The following is a 26,622-nucleotide window of genomic DNA, read 5'->3' on the forward strand; positions in this document are numbered from 1 at the left end:
ATTGAAATTTGCTATCATAAATGTTAGCAACACCCCTTTGCGGGATGTGTGGGGGATATGTTCACTAGTGTAACCAGGAGGAGAGGCTTCATTTAACACAGTAAATTCATCAGGCTTAAGCCATGTTTCAGTCATGCCAATCACCTCAAGATTATGATTAGTGATTCGTTCATTGACTATAACTGCCTTGGAAGTGAAGGATCTAACATTAAGTAGCCCTATTTTGAGATGTGAGATATCACAATCTCTTTCAATAATGACAGGAATGGAGGAGGTCTTTATTCCAGTGAGATTGCTAAAACGAACACCGGCATGTTTAGTTTTGCCCAACCTAGATCGAGGCACAGACACGGTCTCAATGGGGATAGCTGAGCTGACTACACTGACTGTGCTAGTGGTAGACTAGCCCTGTCTATGTTCATAGATAAGATGAGAGCACCCCTAGGATGGAGTCCGTCACTCTTCAGCTGGCCAGGCTTGGTCAGAATGAGGGCCAATTATGTACAAATTCTATCTTTTGGGAGGGGCAGAAAACAGTCTTTCTAGCTGATTTACACGCTGAAGCTATGTTGCGCTTGGTGACCTCTGACTGTTTCATCCTAACATCATTGGTGCCGACATGGATGACAATATCCCTATACTCTCTACACTCACCAGTTTTAGCCTTAGCCAGCACCATCTTCAGATTAGCCTTAACGTCGGTAGCCCTGCCCCCGCTGGATGATTCTTTTTAAGTCTAATACTGCGTGTAATGGAGGGGTTTTCAATTTGTCAGAGCTAATGGTGGGAGGCTTCGGCGTCTGTGGTGGATGAATCAGAATTAGTTGGGTAACATAGATAATTAAGATGTTTTATTAGTATAATATGCTTGTGTGAGATACTTGTCATTAGAAAGTGTCCTTTGGACTATAATGTCTTTCAGTTGCACGTTTCCCTTAGCTGGGGCTCAGTCACTTGGGGCTCAGAGAGGGGAGAGGTCAGACTTGTCTTTTACATGTCTCTGTTGCTATGCAGAATATCAGCAAGAGAGGAGGACAGAATGAAATATTGTCTTCATATGTGAATGTCTCTTTACCTATTCTTAAACCATGTGAAGGGATGGCGTGATTAATTCTCTCCACAATGTCTGTGAGCAAGTCACTCCCTCCTTTTCTTTATTGTGAAGAGGTTTATGGCAGTGTCTGGGGCCATTGTATGTCCTCTCTTAGATCTCGCACTTATCCTGTGATAGTATATGGCCTAGAGGCTCACTCCCCCCAGTGAGCCTGTCCAGGAGTGGGGTCAAGAGGGGGTTTGCTTGAGATGGGAGTATCTAGAGTTGACAATTGATATATGCCATTGGATGAAATGGTGTTTTTGTTCTATGAAGTACCAGGGACGAGATTAGAACCTCGTCATTAGGGATCAAACTGAACGATAATTTATAGCGAATGCTATCTAGCTGTAGATACTCCTCTAAAGTAAACAGTCTTTCTTTGTGAATTGTTCCTAACTATCTGTGGTTTGTCATGTCAAAAGGGGGTGGATCTTGCTATAAAGATCTCAGTAGTCATTGTGTTCAACACTCTCAACGGGTCATTAGAAATGGTGAATCGTTGAAAGTCAACTGCTAATGCAAAGCTCTTATAATTAAAATTGTAGTTTAAGTATAAACTCTGACTGGTGTGTGTGAAGTTTGTCTCTCCTCATTTGGTAATACAGAAATTAGCAACTACACGTCTCAGACCCCATAACGGGTGGAGGAGAGACTAGAGATGGCTCGGCCTCTGACTCCGACCCATTGCTTAATGGGGAGAACCGGTTGAAAGTTTATGCTGGCTGAATGAGCGACACCGGTTGAGCATTCCTACAGCATTTCCTTCCAGAGGCCATGAGAAAATTGTCTGGCTGCGGGGACTGTGCGATGCGATTTATACTACTATCGGCACTGATTGGTGGCTCAGACGCTGTTTCATACTTTCTTACACTTAAATTACCCTTGCCTAACGATTGCGTATGAAGCTGGGCTTGCGGCATGGATATCCTCACCATAAGACGATCGTTCTCCTGTATATTATGAGTACAGCAACTGTAAAACATGTTACTACTTAGCTTTGGCTGGTGGAGGTCCTGTAGAATCATGTCCAGATAAAGCGTCCGGGGTGAAAAAGTTGAATGAAAAAAGTTGAGCGAGGAAATTTTTTTTTAAACCGTAAAGTTGGCAGGTAACAAAGTAGCATTAGCAACAAATCCGACCACGCCTCCATTTTGCTACTACCGTCCTATAGGAAGAAACGCAAACAAGACATGCCCATGACAAGAACTATTCAATGCTGGTCTGACCAATCGGAATCCACGCTTCAAGATTGTTTTGATCACGCGGACTGGGAAATGTTCCGGGCAGCCTCAGAGAATAACATTTGATTTATACACTGATTCGTTGAGTGAGTTTATAAGGAAGTGCATTGGAGATGTTGTACCCGCTGTGACTATTAAAACCTACCCTAACAGAAACCATGGATAGATGGCGACATTCGCGCAAAACTGAAAGCGTGAACCACCGCATTTCACCATGGAAAGATGACTGGGAATATGGCCGAATATAAACAGTGTAGTTATTCCCTCCGCAAGGCAATCAAACAAATGAAATGTTGGTATAGGGACAAAGTTGAGTCGCAATTCAACGCCTCAGACACGAGACATATGTGATAGGGTCTACAGGCAATCACGGACTACAAAAAGAAAACCAGCCACGTCACGGAAACCAACGTCTATCTTCCAGACAAACTAAACACCTTCTTTGCCCGCTTTGAGGATAATAAAGTGCCACCGACGTGGCCCGCTACCAAGGACTGCAGGCCCCCGCTCTCCTTCTCTGTGGCCAACGTGAGTAAGACATTTAAACGTGTTAACCCTCACAAGGCTGCCAGTCCAGACGGCATCCTAGCCACATCCTGAGATCGTGTGCAGATCAGCTGACTGGTGTGTTTACGGACATATTCAATCTCTCCCTATCCCAGTCTGTCATCATGAAGTGCTTTGAGAGACGAGTCAAGGATCATATCACCTCCACCTTACCTGCCATGCTAGACCCACTTCAATTTGCATATCACCAAAATAGGGCCACAGACGCAATCGCCCATGACACTGCACACTGCTCTATCCCAGCTGGACAAGAGGAATACCTACGTATGTAAGAATGCTGTTCATTGACTACAGCTCAGCATTCAACACCATAGTACCCTCCAAGCTCATCATTAAGCTTGAGGCCCTGGGTCTCAACCCCGCCCTGTGCAATTGGGTCCTGGACTTTCTGATGGGTCGCCCCCAGGTGGTGAAGGTAGGAAACGACATCTCCACTTCGCTGATCCTTAACACAAGGGTGCGTGCTCAGCCTCCTCCTGTAGTCCCTGTTCACCCATGACTGCGTGACCATGCATGCCTCCAACAATCATCAAGTTTGCAGACGACACAACAGTAGTGGGCTTGATTACCAACAACGACGAGACAGCCTACAGGGAGGAGGTGAGGTCACTTGGAGTGTGGTGTCATTTCTGGCCATTTTAAGCCTATAATCGAACCCACAAATGCTCCAGATACTCAACTAGTCTAAAGAAGGCCAGTTGTATTGCTTCTTTAATCAGAACAATAGTTTTCAGCTATGCTAACATAATTGAAAAAGTTTTTTTTAATGATCAATTAGCCTTTTAAAATGATAAACTTGGATTAGCTAACACAACGTGCCATTGGAACACAGGAGTGATGGGCCTCTGTAGATGTTCCATTAAAAATCAGCGGTTTCCAGCTACAATAGTAATTTACAATATTAATAATGTCTACACTGTATTTCTGACAAATGTTATGTTATTTTAAAGGACAAACAAATGTGCTTTTATTTCAAAACAAGGACATTTCTGTCAGGTTGTGTGCTACTGGTGTAGAAGTCAGGTGCAGGAGAGCAGAGAGTTGTGATCAGGAGCACACTTTATTTGCCAGAAGCAAACAACAGACGGACGCAACTGCGTCAAACAAACCTCCAGCCAAAAGCAAAAGTGAAAAGGGCGACAAAGTCACAATGATGCAAAATGTTTAACAATTAAACATACTACGTGTGAACACGGTACCCTGAGAAAAACCAGCCTGGCGCATCACACAAAACACGTAACAAAAACAATTCCACACAAAGGCATGAGGGAATATATATGTAGTGTGATTAGGGAATGTAAACCAGGTGTGCGGGGAAACAAGACAAAACAAATGGAACAATGAACAGTGGAGCGGTGATGGCTAGAAGACCGGTGACGTCGACCGCCGAACGCCGCCCGACCAAGGAGAGGAGTCGACTTCGACGGAAGTCGTGACAATTTCTAAGTGACCCCAAACTTTTGAACGGTAGTGTACATCTGACTGTTTCTCTGATTCAGATTATTTTATTAGTCATTTGGAAAATATGTCCTCCTCACACACACACACAGCATGACTATATAACTAACTCTCTCTGCCCCTCTCTAACCCCTCTTTCGCTCTCTCTTCCCATTCTCTAGATGATAAGACGCGTGTTCTAGTGGGTGATAACCAGGACTATATTAACGCCAGTTATATCCGTATGGAGGTTGGCAGTGAGGAGTTCTTCTATATCTCCTGCCAGGGTCCTCTGCCTTCCACCGTGCCCGACTTCTGGCAGATGGTCTGGGAGAACAGGTCTGTGGTGATTACTGTGTTGTGAAAAGTGTTTACATACAGTACATGACATCAGTGCACACACAAATGTTTTGACAGAAAACATTTTCCAGTAGAAAATGTGCATTTATTATTGGACAAGTCCATGTAGTCCCTCCCTGTTTCAGTCTGTTTTCTTCTATTTGATGCCTAATGAACACAATACCGGTGTGTCAGTGCTGACCTCTAACTAAAATCTTATAGCATATAATTGAACAGTACAAAGTTGTTAACAACCCTCCTCCCCCACTTCCCAGGTCTGATGTGATAGCCATGATGACCCAGGATGTGGAGAGAGGCAGGGTGAAGTGTCACCGCTACTGGCCAAAGAAGGTTAGCTGTCCCCTGGACACGGGACGCTTCCATCTCAGCCTGGAGAACCAGCAGATCCAGGAATACTTCCATATCAAGATCATCCGCATGGTGGAGATAGAGGTGAGGGGGAGAGAGGGATGACAGAAAGAGAACACAGCTCAAATACAATCTACTCATAGATGTGATGGAGAGGATAGTAGAAAGCTGAAATATGTAAAGCATGAATTAGCATGAGTATAATGTGCTAATTTTGTATCTACTAAATCCAATGAAAGCAGTTTTTGAAGGATGCACAATCTCTCTCATTTCAATTAAGTCGTCCATAAGCCACTGTCATCTCTTAGATGGGTTAGGCCCTGGTTTCTGTTATGTTAAAACGCATTTGTACAAATATTATAATTTTACATTTTATTGATTGATCAGTTGATTGATATCTGTTCCCTCCTGTTCCAGTCTGGTAAGACCCACTTTGTCCGTCACCTGAAGTTTACCCGTTGGCCTGACCACGGTGTGCCGCAGTGTTCAGAGCAGCTGGTCAGGTTTATCCGTTACCTCCGAGCAGTCCACCATAAAGGACCTGTCATTGTACACTGTAGTGCTGGAATAGGACGAACAGGAGTACTGATCTGTACCGATGTCATACTGAGTCTCATAGAATACGATCTCCCGGTAAGTTGGAGCACAGGTGCTCACCAATGATGTCTATAAAAGCTAGATTACTGATGCTATGTTTTGGCAATGAGAGATTTTGAATTCCCCGTACAACATATTGGTACTCCTCAGAAGGAGCATTCCTCCATAGGATTGAATGGAATTCTATAGTATTTCAATTAAATGTTTCAAGGACAAAAGTACATGTACACTGTATTTAAGAATGTATTGTTGTAGTGAGGACAGTAACATTAGTACTCTCTACAAATTCTATTTTAAAGGGGCAATCCACAGTTGACACAATAAAAGCTGAAGGATGGGCCTGGAGAAATGTAACCACTCTCAAATTGATAAACAGAGCTATGTTCTTACTAGTTACTGATTTTAGGCACTGATAAACAACATGTAGCTTGTTCTTTATTAACAATAGTTTGACAGCTTCTGATGAAGATGTGTTCTCAGAAATCAGTCCGTACTGACAGCATGTTTCTAAGCAATGTTGCGTCAGCTGTCTGCACTGTCTACTTTTCATGGAAATAGTTTTTCTTCAGAAATACTGCACAAAACACCTTAGCTAGATGTAAAATTGTGCGATTAAAGCCTCTGTAAAAACGTCTAATTTTATTCCTGATTCATCAAAGATTAATTCTGAAAAAGTAGTAGTGGCAATGTTGTTGCTATGGTGACTCAAGATAGACAAACAACAACAAATGTCAGGGTACGATATAGCGAACATAACACACCCACATCGAAGATACAAATCTTGTTTTTCTTAATGAGCAGCAGAAAAGCCCAGACAATATCGGTTAGTTCAGATGCTCTTCAATCTGCAATTGAAACATTAACAAAGTGTTTCCCCGCCACTGTTTCGATAAACATCTGAGGTATGGGGCTGGAGAATTGTAACCACTCTCATATTCATAGACAGCTATGGATGCAAGGCCTGACCAAAATTGTAGTTTATAATCATGTTTTGATGCTTTACAGTGTGTATTTACATTCACTTTGTTTACAAACATTGGAGTAAAATGCTACTGAACAAAAATGTAAAATGCAATTTCCAACAATTTCAAGATTTGACAGTTCATAAGGAAATCAGGAAATCAGTCAATTGAAATAAATGAATTAGGTCATAATCTATGGATTTCACATGGCATGAGCACAGGCATGGGTGGGCCTGAGAGGGCATAGGCCCACCCACTGCGGAGCCAGACCCAACCACTGGGGAGCCAGGCCCACCCACTGGGGAGCCAGGCCCAGCAATTCAGAATTTGTTTTTCCCCACAAAAGGGCTTTATTATAGACAGAAATACACCTCAGTTTCATCAACCGTCTGGGTGGCTGGTCTCAGACGATCCTGCAGGCGAAGAAGCCGGATGTGGAAGTCCTGGGCTGGTGATTGCACATGGTCTGCGGTTTTTAGGTGGAGGCTTATGGTAAAGAATTGAACATTCAGTTTTCTGGCAACAGCTCTGGTGGACATTCCTGCAGTCAGCATGCCAATTGCATGCTTCCTCAAAACTTGAGGCATCTGTGGCATTGTGTTGTGTGACAAAACAACATATTTTAGTGGCCTTACTGTCCACAGCACAAGGTGCACCTGTGTAATGAACGCGCTGTTTAATCAGCTTTTTGATATGCCACACCTGTCAGGTGGATGGATTATCTTGGCAAAGAGTAATGCTCACTAACAGGGATGTAAACACATTTCTGCACAACATTTGAGCAACATAATCTTTTTGTGCTTATGAAAAATGTCTGGGATCTTTTATTTCAGCTCATGAAACATGGAACCAACACTTTACATGTTGTGTTTATCAAATCTAATTTTGTTTGTCACATGCGCCGAATGCAACATGTATAGACCATACAGTGAAATGCTTGCTTACAAGCAATGCAGTTCAAGAAATAAAGTTACGAAAATATTTACTAAATAAACTAAAGTGAATTTAAAAAACAAAAAAATCTAAGTAACACAAGAAAATTACATAACAATAACGAGGCTATATACAGGGGTATTGGTATCGAGTCAATGTGCGGGGGTACAGGTTAGTCAAGGTCATTTTTAAAGTGACTATGCATAGATAATAAACAGTGAGTAGCAGCAGTATAAAAACATTTGATTAATTGCTCAGCAGTCTTATTCCTTGGGGTAGAAGCTGTTAAGGAGCCTTTTGGTCCTGGACTTGACGCGCCGGTAACGCTTGCCGTGCGGTAGCAGAGAGACACCGCCTAGCGTATAGGTCCTGGATGGCTTGAAGCTTGGCACCAGCGATGTACTGGGGCGTACACATTACCCTCTGTAGCGAGATGCCGAGCAGTTGCCATACCAGGCGTTGATCAAACCGGTCAGGATGCTCTCGGTGGTGCAGCTGTATAACTTTTTGAGGATCTGGGGACCCATGCCAAATATTTTCAGTCTCATGAGGGCGAAAAGTTGTTGTCATGCCCTCTTCACAACTGTCTTGCTGTGTTTGGACTATGATAGATTGTTGGTGATGTGGACACCAAGGTACTTGAAACTCTTGACTGGCTCCACTTTAGCCCCATCAATGTTAATGGGGGCCTGTTCGGGGCTCTTCTTTTCCTATAGTCCATGATCAGCTCCTTTTGTCTTGCTCACATTGAGGGAGAGGTTGCTGTCCTGGCCCCACACTGCCAGGTCTCTGACCTTCTCCCTATAGGTTGTCTCATCGTTGTCGGTGATCAGACCTACCACTGTTGTGTCGTCAACAAACTCAATGATGGTGTTGGAGTCGTGTTTGGCCACACAGTCGTAGGTGAACAGGGAGTACAGGAGGGAACTAAGCACACACCCCTGAGGGGCCCCACTGTTGAGGATCAGCATGGCAGATGTGTTGTTGCCTACCATTACCACCTGGGGTGGCCCGTCAAGAAGTCCAGGATCCAGTTGCATAGGGAGGTTTTTAGTCCCAGGGTCTTTAGCTTAGTAATGAGCTTTGTGGGTACAATGGTGTTGAATGCTGAGCAATAGTCAATGAACAGCATTCTCACATAGGCGTTCCTTTCGTCCAGGTGGGAAAGGGAAGTGTTGAGTGCGATTGAGATTGAGATTGCTTCATCTGTGGATCTGTTGGGGCAGTATGCAAATTGGAGTGGATCTAGGGTCTCCGGCATGATGGTGTTGTGAGCCATGACCAGCCTTTCAAAGCACTTCATGGCTACCGACGTGAGTGCTACAGGGCGGTAATCATTTAGGCATGTTACCTTTGCTTTCTTGGGCACAGGGACTATGCTGGTCTGTTTGAAACATGTAGGTATTACAGACTCGGTCAGAGAGAGTTTGAAAATATCAGTGAAGAGACTTGCCAATTGGTCTGTGCATGCTTTGAGTACATGTCCTGATAATCTGTCTGGCCCCACGGTTTTGTGAATGTTGACCTGTTTAAAAGGTCTTGCTCACATCGGCTACGTGGGAGCGTGATCACACAGTCGTCCGGACCAGCTGGTGCTCTCATGCATGCTTCAGTGTTGCTTGCCTCGAAGCGAGCATAAAAGGCATTTGGCTCGTCTGGTAGGATCGCGTAACTGGGCAGCTCGCGGCTGGGTTTCCCTTTGTAGTCCGTAATATTTTTCAAGCCCTGCCACATCTGACGAGCGTCAGAGCCAGTGTACTAGGATTCAATCTTAGTCCTGTATTGATGCTTTGTCTGAGGGAATAGCAGGATTTCTTATAAGCGTCCAGATTAGTGTCCCGCTCCTTGAAATCGGCAGCTCTAGCCTTTAGCTCAGTGCGGATGTTGCCTGTAATCCATGGTTTCTGGTTGGGGAATGTACGTACGGCCACTTTGGGGATGACGTCATCGATGCACTAATTGATGAAGCTGGCGACTGAGGTGGTATACTCCTCAATTCCATTGCCTGAATCCCAGAACATATTCCAGTCTGTGCTAGTAAAACAGTCCTGTAGCGTAGCATCTGCGTCATCCGACCATGTCTGAGACGCAACAGTCAGCATTTGAGCTGGCCACACTGTTTTTCCACAGAAATATTTTGCACAAACAGTCTTCACAACTTTATGTCCTCAGTGTGAGCAGTTTTATTTTTGGATGGAATGTTCAGACATTCAAAGAGATAGCAACAGCAAAACACAATTCTCATCCAAATCTAATAAATGTAGGCTACATGAGTCCTAGCACTAACTGAGGAAAGAGTGAGCTAATCTGAGTGGTCATATTTAGCTAACTCTCAGCTGACAGAAACCATACAATAAATGAACTAATATCAATTAGTATTTACAATTCATTACATCATGGGTGAGCTCACCAGTGATTAAAGTAAGTGTGTAAAACTCTCTAAAAGTCTATAGTAATCCGACAGTGGGTAGAGTGTGTGCCCGCCACCAAGTCTATTTTTCTGCCTCAACCAAAGATAAGAAAAGGTGACAAGATGAGCTGGGTCTGTTTGCAGTATGCACATTGAAGGGGGTTAGTCATCTACTATCATTCACTTCCCATCATTCACTTCCGGAAGTTGACTCAAAAGATGAGTGAACTATCCCTTCACCTCGTTTTGTTATAACATCTTTGGTCTGACAGATGTTTACGTGACACCCACAATGCATTGTATGATGTCAACCAACATGGCTCCACACATAGCTGGCAATCAGCTTAGCATTAGCTCATCATAATCAGTACAACCTTTAAAACAGTATTGTCCATTACAATCTATGCAAGAATCAGAATGCATGATTTGTCACCAGTACTTGAAAACATGTGAATAAAACAGTAAATAACTAAATAATTATCACACTGTAACGGTATTGTTAGAGAGGGGTAAAGATAGGTATTAACCCTGCCAAAAGGAAAAAAGTAGGATATATAGAGTACCACTACCAGATACATACACATCAGCAGTAGAGACTGCCTAGAGTGTAGCCTGTTTGCCAGATAGGCAGTGGAGAGAAAATATAAGACACACCATATAAAACACACATCACAGCACAGGGGTAACCCAACGAATAATAACTCATACAATAATAATGGCCGAGCAATTTAACGGCAACTTCATAGAAACAATTTACAAGAAAGGACCCAGTCATCAACAGAGGATTTGCAATAATCTGTATTACCTACCAGTGGAGGAGTGCAGAGGGTATGAATGGGGGGTTATTGTGTATTGTTCAAATAACAATACACAAAAACTTGCAAGCAACCTCCCATTAACTAAAATGTCTACCCAAATACGTCTAGCAGGGCAATAATAGTCCAGTGACACAGAGAGAGAGAGAGAGAGAGAGAGAGAGAGAGAGAGAGAGAGACAGAGAGAGAGAGAGAGAGAGAGAGAGAGAGAGAGAGAGAGACTTAGCTGTTGACTTCAGGCTTGCAGTTGCACTGTCTGTCCGTCTGATGGTTTGTTTGTATGCCAAAGCTTCGTAACAATGTTGCTGCTAATCCATGCGATCAATAACCGGTGTGGTCCCAAAAGATAACAACCACAACCTAGAGCGGTTACACATTTACATCATTACATTTAAGTCATTTAGCAGACGCTCTTATCCAGAGCGACTTACAAATTGGTACATTCACCTTATGATATCCAGTGGAACAACCACTTTACAATAGTGCATCTAAATCCTTTAGGGGGGGGGTTAGAAGGATTACTTTATGCTATCCTAGGTATTCCTTGAAGAGGTGGGGTTTCAGGTGTCTCCGGAAGGTGGTGATTGACTCCACTGTCCTGGCGTCGTGAGGGAGCTTGTTCCACCATTGGGGTGCCAGAGCAGCAAACAGTTTTGACTGGGCTGAGCGGGAACTGTGCTTCCTCAGAGGTAGGGAGGCCAGCAGGCCAGAGGTGGATGAGCGCAGTGCCCACAGAGAAGAGCAGTCTCAGTTGAATGACCAGTCTTGAAGCCTGACTGATTTGGATCAAGAAGGTCATTCTGAGAGAGATAGCAGGAGAGCTGGCCAAGGACGGCACGTTCAAGAGTTTTGGAGAGAAAAGAAAGAAGGGATACTGGTCTGTAGTTGTTGACATCGGAGGGATCGAGTGTAGGTTTTTTCAGAAGGGGTGCAACTCTCGCTCTCTTGAAGACGGAAGGGACGTAGCCAGCGGTCAAGGATGAGTTGATGAGCGAGGTGAGGTAAGGGAGAAGGTCTCCGGAAATGGTCTGGAGAAGAGAGGAGGGGATAGGGTCAAGCGGGCAGGTTGTTGGGTGGCCGGCCGTCACAAGACGGGAGATTTCATCTGGAGAGAGAGGGGAGAAAGAGGTCAAAGCACAGGGTAGGGCAGTGTGAGCAGGACCAGCGGTGTCGTTTGACTTAGCAAACGAGGATCGGATGTCGTCGACCTTCTTTTCAAAATGGTTGACGAAGTCATCCGCAGAGAGGGAGGAGGGGGGGGGGATTCAGGAGGGAGGAGAAGGTGGCAAAGAGCTTCCTAGGGTTAGAGGCAGATGCTTGGAATTTAGAGTGGTAGAAAGTGGCTTTAGCAGCAGAGACAGAAGAGGAAAATGTGGAGAGGAGGGAGTGAAAGGATGCCAGGTCCGCAGGGAGGCGAGTTTTCCTCCATTTCCGCTCGGCTGCCTGGAGCCCTGTTCTGTGAGCTCGCAATAAGTCGTCGAGCCACGGAGCAGGAGGGGAGGACCGAGCCGGCCTGGAGGATAGGGGACATAGAGAGTCAAAGGATGCAGAAAGGGAGGAGAGGAGGGTTGAGGAGGCAGAATCAGGAGATAGGTTGGAGAAGGTTTGAGCAGAGGGAAGAGATGATAGGATGGAAGAGGAGAGAGTAGCGGGAGAGAGAGAGCGAAGGTTGGGACGGCGCAATACCATCCGAGTAGGGGCAGAGTGAGAAGTGTTGGATGAGAGCGAGAGGGAAAAGGATACAAGGTAGTGGTCGGAGACTTGGAGGGGAGTTGCAATGAGATTAGTGGAAGAACAGCATCTAGTAAAGATGAGGTCAAGCATATTGCCTGCCTTGTGAGTAGGGGTGGGGAAGGTGAGAGGGTGAGGTCAAAAGAGGAGAGGAGTGGGAAGGAGGCAGAGAGGAATGAGTCAAAGGTAGACGTGGGGAGGTTAAAGTCACCCAGAACTGTGAGAGGTGAGCCATCCTCAGGAAAGGAACTTATCAAGGCGTCAAGCTCATTGATGAACTCTCCAAGGGAACCTGGAGGGCGATAAATGATAAGGATGTTAAGCTTGAAAGGGCTGGTAACTGTGACAGCATGGAATTCAAAGGAGGCGATAGACAGATGGGTCAGGGGAGAAAGAGAGAATGTCCACTTGGGAGAGATGAGGATCCCAGTGCCACCACCCTGCTGACCAGAAGCTCTCGGGGTGTGCGAGAACACATGGGCAGACGAGGAGAGAGCAGTAGGAGTAGCAGTGTTATCTGTGGTAATCCATGTTTCCGTCAGCGCCAAGAAGTCGAGGGACTGGAGGGTAGCATAGGCTGAGATGAACTCTGTCTTGTTGGCCGCAGACCGGCAGTTCCAGAGGCTGCCGAAGACCTGGAACTCCACGTGGGTCGTGCGCGCTGGACCACCAGGTTAGAGTGGCAGCGGCCACGCGGTGTGAAGCGTTTGTATGGCCTGTGCAGAGGGGAGAGAACAGGGATAGACAGACACATAGTTGACAGGCTACAGAAGAGGCTACGCTAATGCAAAGGAGATGGGAATGACAAGTGGACTACACTTCTCGAATGTTCAGAAAGTTAGCTTACGTTGCAAAAATCTTTTGACTAAAATGATTAAAATGATACAGTACTGCTGGCTGGTGAAGTAGGCTAGCTAGCAGTGGCTGCGTTGTTGACTTTGTTTGAAAGTGTAGCTGGCTAGGTAACCTCGATAGTTTCAGTGCTACACCTTATCATGATACAAAGGCAGCTATGTAGCTAGCTAACATAACCCTAATCAAGACGTTCCTTTGTAATGTATTTAGTTTCTACAATGCTGCTCGTCGGTAATAGTTGGCTAGGTTTGGAAATGGCGTCGCGGGGGACGAAAATAGCTGGCCAGCTAACCTCGATAATTACTCTAAACTACACAATTATCAAACTATGACAAACTATGACAAAGACAACTTATTGACTAAAATGACTAAAGTGATACAGTACTGCTGGCTGGTAAGGTAGGCTAGCTAGCAGTGGCCGCGTTGATCAAGTTAAACACTTTACAAAATTAACACGCTGAAAATAAACAAGACTTCATTGCATTGCACACACTATCCAACTGCCGCGCCAACCAAGAGCTACCTTCCAGAGAGCCGGAAGAGCTATCTTTATTTCCTCCTTCCTTACTGCTGATGTGCTCTAAAGGTGGCAGCGCAGGGTTTCGCCACAACACAAACCATTTTCTGATAATGATTTATTGTGGCACGTTCCGGCAGTCAATCACGTAACCTCGACACTCACTCAGAGCCATTCAGTGTTGTTGTTTATGTATGTAGCTAGTGGACTAAGCAGTAGCACTAGCAATGTCAATCAAAAGGCGATAACTCACAAATGTGGAATTTCTGGCAATTTCAAAACAAATCTGAGTCCGAGTATGAAAGTGAGAAATCAAATTGTGACAGTGAGGAGCTAACCCCCAACCTTTTGGCCATTGAGAACCCTGAATCTGAAGACCCTGGCCCACCAACGAAGTCCCAGGTCCCTCTGAAGATGCTGGTGGTGATGGAGGCAGACCAACAATGGATGGCGTACGGGAGGTCTGTGGTAGCTGGAAAGCCGCCAGCCATTTCACCCCTCTTGGCCCTGCTGTTGACTTTGAGTCCCAGTCTGGAATGCAAAGCCTGGAGTGCTCCAAGCTGTTTCTGACAGACAAGCTGGTCAGAGACATAGTGGGGGAGACCAATTGCTATGCCTTGGAGCTACAGGAGAAGAGAAAGCCAGGAGTGAGGAGGAAGCTCACTAAAATGAGTGACAACCACAATTAGTGAAATGAATACCTTTCTGGTGACAGTCCTTCTCTTTGGGAATAGTGAAGAAGAACTACCTAAGGGAATACTGAAGCACAAATCCACTCTCTTTTCCCAAGACCTCTTCCTAGTTATGCTGCGATGCCTGCTTTTCGTCAACAATGCTACTGCCAACCTACAGGGCCTTCGGAAAGTAATTTGACCCCTTGACTTTTTCCATATTTTGTTATGTTACAGGCTTATTCTAAAATGGATTAAATCCTCAGGAACTACACACAATACCCCATAATGACAAAGCCTAAACAGGTTTTTAGACATTTTTACAAATATATAAAACAAACAGAAAGACCCATTGTTATGAGATTCGAAATTGAGCTCAGGTTTCTACAAATTGAGCGCAGGTTTCCACCTGTGGTAAATTCAATGAATTTCAATTTATTTAGGAAGCCACACACCTGTCTATATAAGGACCCACAGTTGACAGTGCATGTCAGAGCAAAAACCAAGCCTTGAGGTCAAAGGAATTGTCCGTAGAGCTCAGAGACAGGATTCTGTTGAGGCACAGATCTGGGGAAGGGTACCAAAAAGTGTCTGCAGCGCTGAAGGTCCCCAAGAACAGGCCGCATCATTCTTAAATGGAATAAGTTTGAAACCACAAAGAATCTTCCTAGAACTGGCCGCCCGGCCAAACTGAGCAATCGAGGGAGAAGGGCCTTTGTCAGGGAGGTGACCAAGAACGCAATGGTCACTCTAACAGAGCTCTAGAGTTCCTGGAGATGGGAGAACCTTCCAGAAGGACAACCATCTCTGCAGCACTCCACCAATCAGGCCTTTATGGTACGACAGAAGCCACTACTCAGTAAAAGGCACATGACAGCCTAAAGACTCTCAGACCATGAGAAACCAGATTTTCTGGTCTGATGAAAACAATATTGAACTCTTTGGCCTGAATGCCAAGCTTCACTTCTGGAGGAAACCTGACACCATCCCTACTGTGAAGTATGGTGGTGGCAGCATCATGCTGTGGGCATGTTTTTCAGCGGCAGGGACTGGTAGACTAGTCAGGATCGAGGCAAAGATGAACGGAGCAAAGTACAGAGAGATCCTTGATGACAACCTGCTCCAGAGCGCTCAGGACCTCAGACTGGGGTGAAGTTTCACCTTCCAACAAGACAACGACCCAAAGCACACAGCCAAGACAATGCAGGAGTGGCTTTGAGACAAGTCTCTGAATTTCCTTGAGTGGCCCAGCCAGAGCCCGGACTTGAACCCGATCGAACATCTCCAGAGAGACCTGAAAATAGCTGTGCATTAACGCTCCCCATCCAACCTGACAGAACTTGAGTATCTGCAGAGAAAAATGTGCCTTTGATGTTGAGATGTGTCTGTTACTTGAACGCTGTGAAGCATTTATTTGGGCTGCAATTTCTGAGTCTGGTAACTTTAATGAACTTATCCTCTGCAGCTGAGGTAACTCTGGGTCTTCCTTTCCTGTGGCGGTCCTCATGAGAGACAGTTTCATCATAGCGCTTGATGGTTTTTGCGACAGCCCTTGAAGAAACTTTCAAATTTCTTGACATTTTCCTTATTGACTGACCTACTTGTCTTAAAGTAATGCTGGATTGTCATTTCTTTTTGCTTATTTGAGCCGTTCTTGCCATAATATGGACTTACCAAATAGGGCTGTCTTCTCTATACCCTACCTCCTTGTCACAACACAACTGATTGGTTCACAAAGCATTAAGAAGGAAAGAAATTCCACAAATTAACTTTTAAGAAGGCACACCTGTTAATTGAAACGCATTCCGGGAGACTACCTTATGAAGCTGGTTGAGAGAAAACCAAGAGTGTGCAAAGCTGTCATCAAGGCAAAGGGTGGCTACTTTGAAGAATCTAAAATCGCAAATATATTTTGATTTGTTTAACACTTTTTTTGTTACGTATGTGTTATTTCATAGTTTTGATGTCTTTATTATTCTACAATGTAGAAAATAGTACAAATAAAGAAAATCTCTTGATGTGTAGGTCTGTCCAAACCTTTTTCTGGTACTCTATATCTGACCAAATTATGAAAGACACAAATTGTAATTTTGAATTCTGTAAAGTGTGAGTGTGGAAGAGGTGAAAAAAAATATTTTTGTCTATCAACAATGACAACAATTATTAGATATTTTTTGAATTTTCATTGTTGGACATAAAAGATGGTAAAAACACCAGGAAATCAGCTCCAAGTGATTTTATTTTGGAAATCTGTTCCCAAATATTCTCATGCATAATAGACATATGTGATCATATACTAATAATAAATAATAATTAATTTGATTTATATAGTGATTTTGTACCAACTGAGGTACTCAAAGAGCTCTACATAGTAGGGAGAAACTCGCCTCATCCACCATCAGTGTAGCACCCAACCATTTTTGTGCCAGATTGCTCACCACACATCAGCTATCAGGTGGAGATGTGAGGAGTGATATATGCCAATTAGGAATGAGGGGGATTATTAGGTGGCCATGATTGAATGTGGCCAGGTTGGGAATTTAGCTATGACACCGGGGTGAACAACCCTACTCGTAAAATAAGTGCCATGGGACTTTGAATGACCACAGAGAGTCAGGACACCCGTTTTAACGTCCCATCTGTAAGACGGCACCCTACGCAGGGCAATGTCCCCAAATGTAATGAAGATTTGAATTGATTATTTAAGTAAAATATTATATCTGTTTAGACTTCTTGAAGTCAATTTGCAATCTACAAATATTAGTTTTATCATGTTCTGGCCCCCCAACCATCCACTCAAGAAAAAATTGGCCCATGGCTGAATCTTGTTGAGGATCCTTGCCATACCGCAACCATGTCAACCACAAGGAGTCTGCATCACCTGACAGGAAAGAGAAAGATCAAGTCAGACTGTACTTGACTATAACCTCAAAATGGGGGCAGTGGATAAGGCAGACATTATAAACAGCTTTGTGGAATGTGCTTGGAAAACTACCAAGTGGTATAAGAAGATAATTTTCCATTTGATCGCCACTGCTGTCCTCAATGGCCACTTAATTCACCACCAGCTAACAGGTGAGATTATTACTGAACAGGTTTTTTTGTAATTGGACATACAGTTCACATACAAATCACATAGTCCAGCAGGTAGGTGAAATAATTGTTTCATTTTATGATACAAGTATCAAATTTGGTACACTAATACTAGATACCTTAAGGAACATTTTAAAGATCATAGGCAGTCTGGGAAGACTGTCAGTCAACCAGGGCGGCTTATCAGGGCAGTCCTGATAATGAGTGGCAAGGGTGTGGCATTGAGAGAGAGTCAATGACCCCCAAAATGTCCAATATGTCCCCATGTAGCTGGTTGGCCACCAGTGGGTAATGGGCGAAATCTTCTTTAGACATGCCCCAGCTGTGTGTGAAATTTGGTGACTCTATCACAAGTCCAAAAAGGTTCTCCCCTCGCCGCTGGATTGTGGTCAAAAGGACCTCAATGTGACCCCCATGAGTATTTTATGATCAGCATTATTGTGTACATTAATTGTGGGGTTTATTTAGTGGGTAGATAACATTACAAAGTCATTTTTAGATTGTTTGGAATGATTAAACCCTATTATTCTCACAGGAAATCCAAATGGCAGCCATTTTGTTAAAACGTTTAACTGACAGACTGCATCCAATCTTTAAGTTCTTCCTTAAGGTATGCTTCAAAGGAAACAACACAAGATAATACTTCTCTTAGCATAGTTTTACAGAGGTAATAGAATAATGTAGCTAGCTACATAAGCACAATTGAGTATAACACATAAAGGTTATGAAATGAGAACTTGCGTGTCCGTGGTTATGAAGGAATACACACAGAATACAGAATGTATGTTCCATACATAGCTACATACGGTATGCTACAGTAGAAACGACAAGATATACAGAAACTTTTATGATAACGTAATAAGGCACTTACTTTCATAGGAACGTACACATGTCCAAAGTAATTATTAGTAAGAAAAACAACAATGAAGGCAATGGTCTGACTGGAAATGAGAAAATGTCTGCATACTTGACTTGGGGAATCACTATATAGTGCTTGGGCTCTCATCGAAGAGAGAAGTTTGTTCGGCTCATCTAGCTAATCCTTGCTTGACATTAGCATAGCATGCCTCAAATGTAAATATTCTGCCACAGTGAAATTGGCTACTCCTGTGTGAATTAATGAGCAGGTAGAACGAACCTCATTTCAAACTGTTGTTTGAAAATAAAACTGTTGTTTGAATATTATTTGAAATTGACAAGTTGAAACATCCTATTAGATAATTAGCAGGCAGCGTACCTTGGTGTTAGGGCAGCGTGGGTTAAATGACCTGCTAATAACATTTTGGAACAGTGAGCACATCATGACACCCGCAATAAATAAAAACTCACGCTGGGGTACCATTAGAGGTATTTGGAACTAATGCGTGAAAAGGTTCCAGACCAAGAATTTCTAGCTTAAACGGTGTAAAAGGAGTCGTGTGCTAAATAATAAATATAATAACTAGATAGTCATTTTCCATTAAGAAAAATGGTGGCACTTGCTTTAGCTCTTTAAAAGTACTTTCTTGGTAGTGGAAGAAGTGTTCTGATTTTAGAATTGATAAAGCAGAGATTTCATGCCCTCTGTTTTAATCAAAGTTTTTGTTGGAAAAGTGGTCAAAATGCAAGTATTTTTTTAAATTGAAAGATAATGTATTTGATGCACATACTAAAGCAGCTGTAACGTTTGGTTGGTAGAAGATATTTCAGTTCTGATTTCAGATTTGAATGGCAGAGACATAGACCAAGATGGTATACCCTCAGTTTTTGTCTAACTTGTTGGGAAATAGGCAAAAATGGCAGTTGTTTGTAAAAGTTGACAGAACATCTAGTTGATGCGGTTACTAAAACAGCTGTACTGTTTGAGTTAGTTCAAGATAATTATGTTCTGATTTCAGATTTGAATAGTAGGGAAGTTTCATAGGCTCTAAGTTGTCTAATTTGTTGGGAAAGTTGTTAACATTTTAGTTTGTAAAAGTTAATAGAACATGTAGTTGATGCAGTTCCTAAAACAGCTGTGTCATTTGATTGGAATTAGATATTTTTGTTCTGATTTTAGATTTAAAAAGTAGAGAAGTAGGCAAAGATTTCTTATGCTCTATGTTTTTGTATAACTTGTTGAGAAAGTGGTCAAAGTATCTGATTTGTATTAAAAAAAAATGTTTTACTGTGAATTTTGGAAGTCTGGGAGTTTTAAACAATGGGACATTTAGACTGCTGAAGCAATCCCAATAAAGTGGATGAGGTTTTTTAAGGTCAGAAAGTTTAATAGTTAAAAAAATGTAATTGTATTAAAAAGTTGTATAATAGCAACTTAATCCAGACCAGTCTACACATTTGAAAGTTTGAATGGCATTTCTAGCTTAAATGTTGTAAGAGAAGTAGCATGCTAAATAATAATAAGAAGAAGAACAAGAAGAAGAAATTAGTTTTATAAGATTTAAAGTGGGGACCTTTGCTTTCGCAAGTGCCATTAAAAAGTTTTAAACAAGTGGTACATTATTTAAAGTGTGACTGCTTTCCAAACCACACTAACAAGATTATATTTTGAGTTTGACAGTCGAACTAAGATCATGGGCCCCGATTCCTACTCGAGTTAAGCGTGCGTAAATGGAACGTAATTCTTTTTTTATGCGCTTTTCTCTCTATGTGTAGTATGACCTTGAATTTAAGGCCGAGTAAATGACGGAAATGTGTCTTGAACTTGACAACTTTCAGGATGATTCAAACCACTATTTTTTTATTCATCAATATACAGTATTTTGTGAGTAAAGGTTCTCCAAACATACTTTCCTGACACTAAAATTAGCCTAAATAATCTACAAAATTATACTTTTTTTAAATCTACCAGTTAGTGCTGAAAAGGAGACAAATATGCATCGATGGCTTTCTTTCATTGATCCATATATTCTCACCCTGTTCTCTCAATGTATTCTATTGAGTCTGTCGACAAAATACTAATTTAAGGTACACCGTATTTATAGGGCTGGCTTTGATCGGACCCTTTTTAATTTTTTTGGGCCTAAAATGACATACCCAAATCAAACTGCCTGTAGCTCAGGACCTGAAGCAAGGATATGCATATTCTTGATACCATATGAAAGAAAACACTTTGAAGTTTGGGGAAATGTGAAATTAATGTAGGAGAATATAACATATTAGATCTGGTAAAATATAATCTTTGAAATGCAAGAGAAAGGCCATAATGTATTATTCCAGCACTGGCCACTGGATGGCAGCAGTGTATGTGCAAAGACTGATCTAATGAACCATTGCATATCTGTTCAAAATGTTGTATCAAGACTGCCCAAATGTGCCTAATTGGTTTATTAATACATTTTCAAGTTCATAATTGGGCACTCTCCTCAAACAATAGCATGGTCTTCTTTCCCTGTAATAGCTCATATAAATTGGACAGTGTAGTTAGATTAACAAGAATTTAAGCTTTCTGCCCATATCATATATGTCTATGTCTTGGGAAATGTTTTTTTTACTTACAACCTCATGCTAGTCACATTAGCCTACGTTAGCTCAACCGTCCCACGGGGGGGGAGGTGGGGGCACCGATCCCGTAGAGGTTAAGATAAATGTTCTGAAAACCCAATTGAATGAAAACTCCATTAAAATATGTTGGTTTAATTAAATTGATTCAGAGTGCACAACGTAGTCACACCTGCAGAGCGCGTTGCATGACTGAATAAGGTAATTCTGAACACCAAATACTGAGAAGTGCGTAGGAAAGCCATCCGTAGAAAAAGGTATACATTCCTAAGTCGGGATCAGGACCAAAATATCAACAAATCTCAAAATTGTTAGGTGGATTCAAAGATGTCATGTCAGCCAGTGGTGCCTGGCCTTAAGGAAAAAAATATTTTTAGTTCAGTTCACATAATGTAAAAGTATTCATTAAGGTGTCTACAATAGAACATACTTTAATAAATGCATTTCTATATCTTCCAAAACCTTTTTTACAATTGTGGAGTACAAAGATGGTAGCTCATTGGCTTCAAAACAGCGCATGCTGTCAGTCATCTAGTATTTATGTACATCATTGGTGCGCACCCAGACACATACACACACACACACTCCTTATCTTAAAATAAGGACACAAACTATGCTCTTCAGTTGGTGTTCACAAAAGTTTGTGTGTATATCACAGACATATACCTGTACTGACCGCCATGAACCTACAGTAACTCCTTGTCCCTCTCTCTGTCCACAGATCAAGGTCAGTAGCATTGTTAGGGAGATGAGACTGCAGCGATATGGCATGATTCAGACCAAGGTCAGTACAGTAGGCCTACCATACAGAGGTCAGGGGTTAAAAGTAGAGGTCGACCGATTAATTAGGGCCGATTTCACGTTTTCATAACAATCGGTAATTGGTATTTTTGGCCACCGATTTGACAATTATTATTTTTCTTTTTTTCACCTTTCTTTAACTAGGCAAGTCAGATTAAGAACACATTCTTATTTACAATGACGGCCTACAAACGGGGGTTAACTGCCTTGTTCAGGGGGGATTCGTTTTTGCAACCTTTGGTTACCAGTCCAACGCTCTAACCACCTGCCTTACATTGCACTCCACAAGGATTAACAGGCTGACTACCTGTAATGCGAGGGCAGCAAGAAGCAAAGGTAAGTTGCTAGCTAGCATTAGACTTATAAAAAACTATCAATCTTAACATAATCACTAGTTAACTACACATGGTTGATGATATTACTAGTTTATCTAACGTGTCCTGCATTGCATATGATCGATGCGGTGCCTGTTAATTTTCATTGAATCACAGCCTACTTCGACAAACAGGTGTTGATTTAACAAGCGCATTTGCGAAAAAAGTACTGTCGTTGCACCAATGTACCTAACCATAAACATCAATGCCTAACAGTAATATTTAGACTTAGTCACCCGTTAGATAAAATACGGAACGGTTCCGTATGTCACTGAAAGAAAAAAACTTTTGTTTTCGAGATGATAGTTTCCAGATTCGACCATATTAATGACCAAGGCTTGTATTTCTGTGTGTTTATTATATTATAATTAAGTCTATGATTTGATAGAGCAGTCTGACTGAGCGGTGGTAGGCAGCAGCAGGCTCGTAAGCATTCATTCAAACAGCCCTTCGCTGTGCTTCAAGCATTGCGCTGTTTATGACTTCAACCTGGGTGGGTATAATTTGTGGAATGTTCCAACAGGAATCTATTCCAAAAACTTCGTAAATAACAAGGTTTCCAAAAAACACGCATACAAAGTTGTATAGCGGCAGAATAAGATACCGGGTAGGGAGTGGTCTATTTCATTGCGTTTTTCACTCATCACGTTTATTCAGAAAAATGTCTGTCCTCACATGTCTGTTTGCCTATGGACAAACATTAAGAATAAGCTACGTGGTGAGTTGATGCCTATTCGGCAGCTAGTTAGCTAGGTTTGTATGCGTTGCTACTTTGTATGCTTTGTTGGTTGGCAACCTTTTACTTTACGTTTTTCGGAACAGATTCCTGTTGGAACGTTCCACAAATTATACCCACCCCTTCAAGCCTATCAACTCCTAAGATTAGGCTGGTGTAACCGATGTGAAATGGCTAGCTAGTTAGCCGGGTGCACGCTAATAGCGTTTCAAACGTCACTCGCTCTGAGACTTGGAGTAGTTTTTTCCCTTCCTCTGCATGGGTAACGCTGCTTCGAGGGTGGCTGTTGTCGATGTGTTCCTGGTTTGAGCCCAGGTAGGAGCGAGGAGAGGGACGGAAGCTATACTGTTACACTGGCATTTCTAAAGTGCCTATAAGAACATCCAATAGTCAAAGGTATATGAAATACAAATCGTATAGAGAGAAATAGTCCTGTAATTCCTATAATAATATAATAACTACAACCTAAAACTTCTTACCTGGGAATATTGAAGACTCATGTTAAAATGAACCACTAGCTTTCATATGTTCCCATGTTCTGAGCAAGGCACTTAAACATTAGCTTTCTTACATGGCACATATTGCACTTTTACTTTCTTCTCCAACACTTTGTTTTGCATTATTTAAACCAAATTGAACATGTTTCATTATTTATTTGAGGCTAAATTGATTTTATTTATTTATTGATATATTAAGTTAAAATAAGTGTTCATTCAGTATTGTTGTAATTGTCATTATAAAAAAAATAGAAAATAATCGTCCGATTAATCGGTAGCGGGTGTTTGGCCCTCCAATAATCGGTATCGGCGTTGAAAAATCATAATCGGCCGACCTCTAGTTAAAAGTTTGTTTGGCCATTCAGGGTACCAATGATTCTTTGTCTATGGCTTCCATAATCCTGTCCACTCTATTGTTACCTACGTAATCAGATATTAAATGACACATATTCCAGAAACCCAGGTTGATTAGTAGTTCTTTGGACCTACTAACCTGGTGTGGGTTTCCAAAGCCTTCATAGCTAGTCGTATTTTATTTTTCTCTACCACCCAGCCACACAGAGAGTAACAACAATAAAACCAATGTTTGACCGTCAATCTATGCATGACCAAATCTAATTCATTAAAAAAATAAAGCACTTTGCGGTTGGAGTGGCCCGAGTCTGGTTGGACGAGAGAAAGTATTTCAGCTAAGGGACTTACGGGAAACCCACCCTCATCATTAATGACAGTGTGTGAATAGATTAAGTGGACCCCCAGAGAGCTACAGAAAGAGGCTGCCACCCAGAAGCTATTTCCCCATAACCACTAATGTACCACATCATTAGTCATTAAAACATCCTATAATAATTTGACTACAGTCGGCTCTTTACTGCACTCTGTATGTGTGTGTGTGTGTGTGTGTGTGTGTGTGTGTGTGTGTGTGTGTGTGTGTGTGTGTGTGTGTGTGTGTGTGTGTGTGTGTGTGTGTGTGTGAGACCACAAGTCCCCACAAGAATGTTTAAACTAACAAACATTTTACCAACTGGGGACATTTTGTAAGTCCCCACAAGGTCAAATGCTATTTCTAGGGGGGGTTTAGTTAAGGTTAGAATTAGGGTTAGAATTAGGTTTAGTTAGGAGCTAGGGTTCTTTTCGGGTTAGGAGTTAGGATTAGGTTTAGGGTTAAGGTTAGGTTTAGGCTTAGGGAAAATAGGATTTTGAATGGGACTGAATTGAGGTTAGTTATGAAAGACTGCGTGTGTGCGTGCGTGCGTTTGCATGCGTATTTGTGTGTTGTAACACCTGTCATGTCTCTGCATAGGAACAGTACCTGTTCTGCTACAAGGTATGGTTGGAGGTTCTACAGGGCATCCTGCAGCTGCATGTTAACCGATGGCATCCTGAGAGTTCCCGCAAATTGCAACCCGAGAGCCCCTGCAAACTTATGGGCCCTCACAAACACAGTAACCGATGGCAACCCGAGAGCCCCCATGAAGATAACCAATTTGTTTAACCAGTTACTTCCCCCCTTCCCAAAGAAGATACCTTATCAATGAAGATGTGTAATATTTGAAGTTGACTGTGTAAGTTATACATTTGTTAGCAGTTGATTTTGTTATGAGCACTGTAAGTATGTGTTTTAGCCAACTACTTTATTTGTTGTCATGCCTAACATGACTATTAACAGTTGGCTATAGCACATATAGATTGGAAGACCAGGCTATGTTTCTGCAGAGTTTTGATATTTGGATTATGAATTTATTGATGGAGTGCATTCTTACTGTTGGTTCTTTCTGTGTTCTCAAACTGTGATTATAGTATTTAAAGATTGTGAAATAAGTGCATGTTAATCATTTATTAATTCTGTCTATGACTGAAACCAAAAGTGAATAGAATCAAGTGCCTTGGAAAGACTTGCAGCTTTATGTGACACTGATTAATAATCCAAGTTTCTGGGGGTGAATCCAAACATGCGATCTTAGAGTGCTAAGACTCATATTTTTGTTTGTTTCACCCCCAGAAACCTGGAAACCAGGTTTGATTAAACAGGACCCTCAGTACACATGCTCTGTGTGATTCTGTAAGGAATGTCTGTCTGATACTGTTTTTGTTCGAATCGTGTTGTCCCAAAACTCGGATTCACTGTGTGTGAATTTTGCAGCATAGTAGTGAAACTCTATTCATTTTGCATTCTAATCTCTATGACCACTGAACAAGTGCTTGAAGTTTGAAATATAAATGGGGGTCAAATGCACAAAATCATTGTACAGTAACATCACCATTGTAGCTGTGGTTTCAGTAGCATGATAATATACCTCACTGTAACATTCACTACCAGTACAGTATAGCCTCGGTCTGATCACTATGTATTACCTCGGAATCGTCACATAAAAGTTGTTCTGAAATACTGCTTTGTTTCACATCGTGGTAAGGGCTGGATCACAATTAGAAACTGATATTTTTTATTTGGTAGGTCACAGGTGCTGTACAGTCATGGCCAAAAGTTTTGAGAATGACACGAATATTCATTTTCACAAAGTTTGCTGCTTCAGTGTCTTTAGATATTTTTGTCAGATGTTCCTATAGAATACTGAAGTATAATTACAAGCATTTCATAAGTGTCAAAGGCTTTTATTGACAATTACATGAAGTTGATGCAGAGTCAATATTTGCAGTGTTGACCCTTCTTTTTCAAGACCTCTGCAATCCGCCCTGGCATGCTGTCAATTAACTTCTGGGCCACATCCTGACTGATGGCAGCCCATTCTTGCATAATCAATGCTTGGAGTTTGTCAGAATTTGTGGGTTTTTGTTTGTCCACCCGCCTCTTGAGGATTGACCACAAGATCTCAATGGGATTAAGGTCTGGGGAGTTTCCTGGCCATGGACCCTAAATATCGATGTTTTGTTCCCCGAGCCACTTAGTTATCACTTTTGCCTTATGGCAAGGTGCTCCATCATGCCGGAAAAGGCATTATTCGTCACCAAACTGTTCCTGGATGGTTGGGAGAAGTTGCTCTCGGAGGATGTATTGGTACCATTCTTTATTCATGGCTGTGTTCTTAGGCAAAATTGTGAGTGAGCCTACTCCCTTGGCTGAGAAGCAACCCCACACATGA

The 26,622-nt window shown here is 42.3% G+C and overlaps 2 protein-coding genes across 2 annotated transcripts in view; both read left to right on the top strand.

Annotated features, from left to right (window-relative positions):
- The window catches only part of LOC115152968 (piggyBac transposable element-derived protein 4-like), a 44,533-nt gene that overhangs the window by 8,138 nt on the left and 9,773 nt on the right, over positions 1 to 26,622 (top strand). The window lies entirely within an intron of this gene.
- Positions 4,267 to 25,934, top strand: LOC115152969 (tyrosine-protein phosphatase non-receptor type 20-like). The gene is made up of 5 exons (XM_029697929.1): positions 4,267 to 4,680; positions 4,956 to 5,133; positions 5,467 to 5,682; positions 21,835 to 21,897; positions 24,825 to 25,934. The coding sequence occupies exons 1-5, from the start codon at positions 4,586 to 4,588 to the stop codon at positions 25,014 to 25,016; spliced, it is 744 nt and encodes a 247-aa protein (XP_029553789.1). The 5' UTR covers positions 4,267 to 4,585; the 3' UTR covers positions 25,017 to 25,934.

Source organism: Salmo trutta, chromosome 18 (assembly GCF_901001165.1).
Source record: "Salmo trutta chromosome 18, fSalTru1.1, whole genome shotgun sequence".
NCBI lineage: Eukaryota > Metazoa > Chordata > Actinopteri > Salmoniformes > Salmonidae > Salmo > Salmo trutta.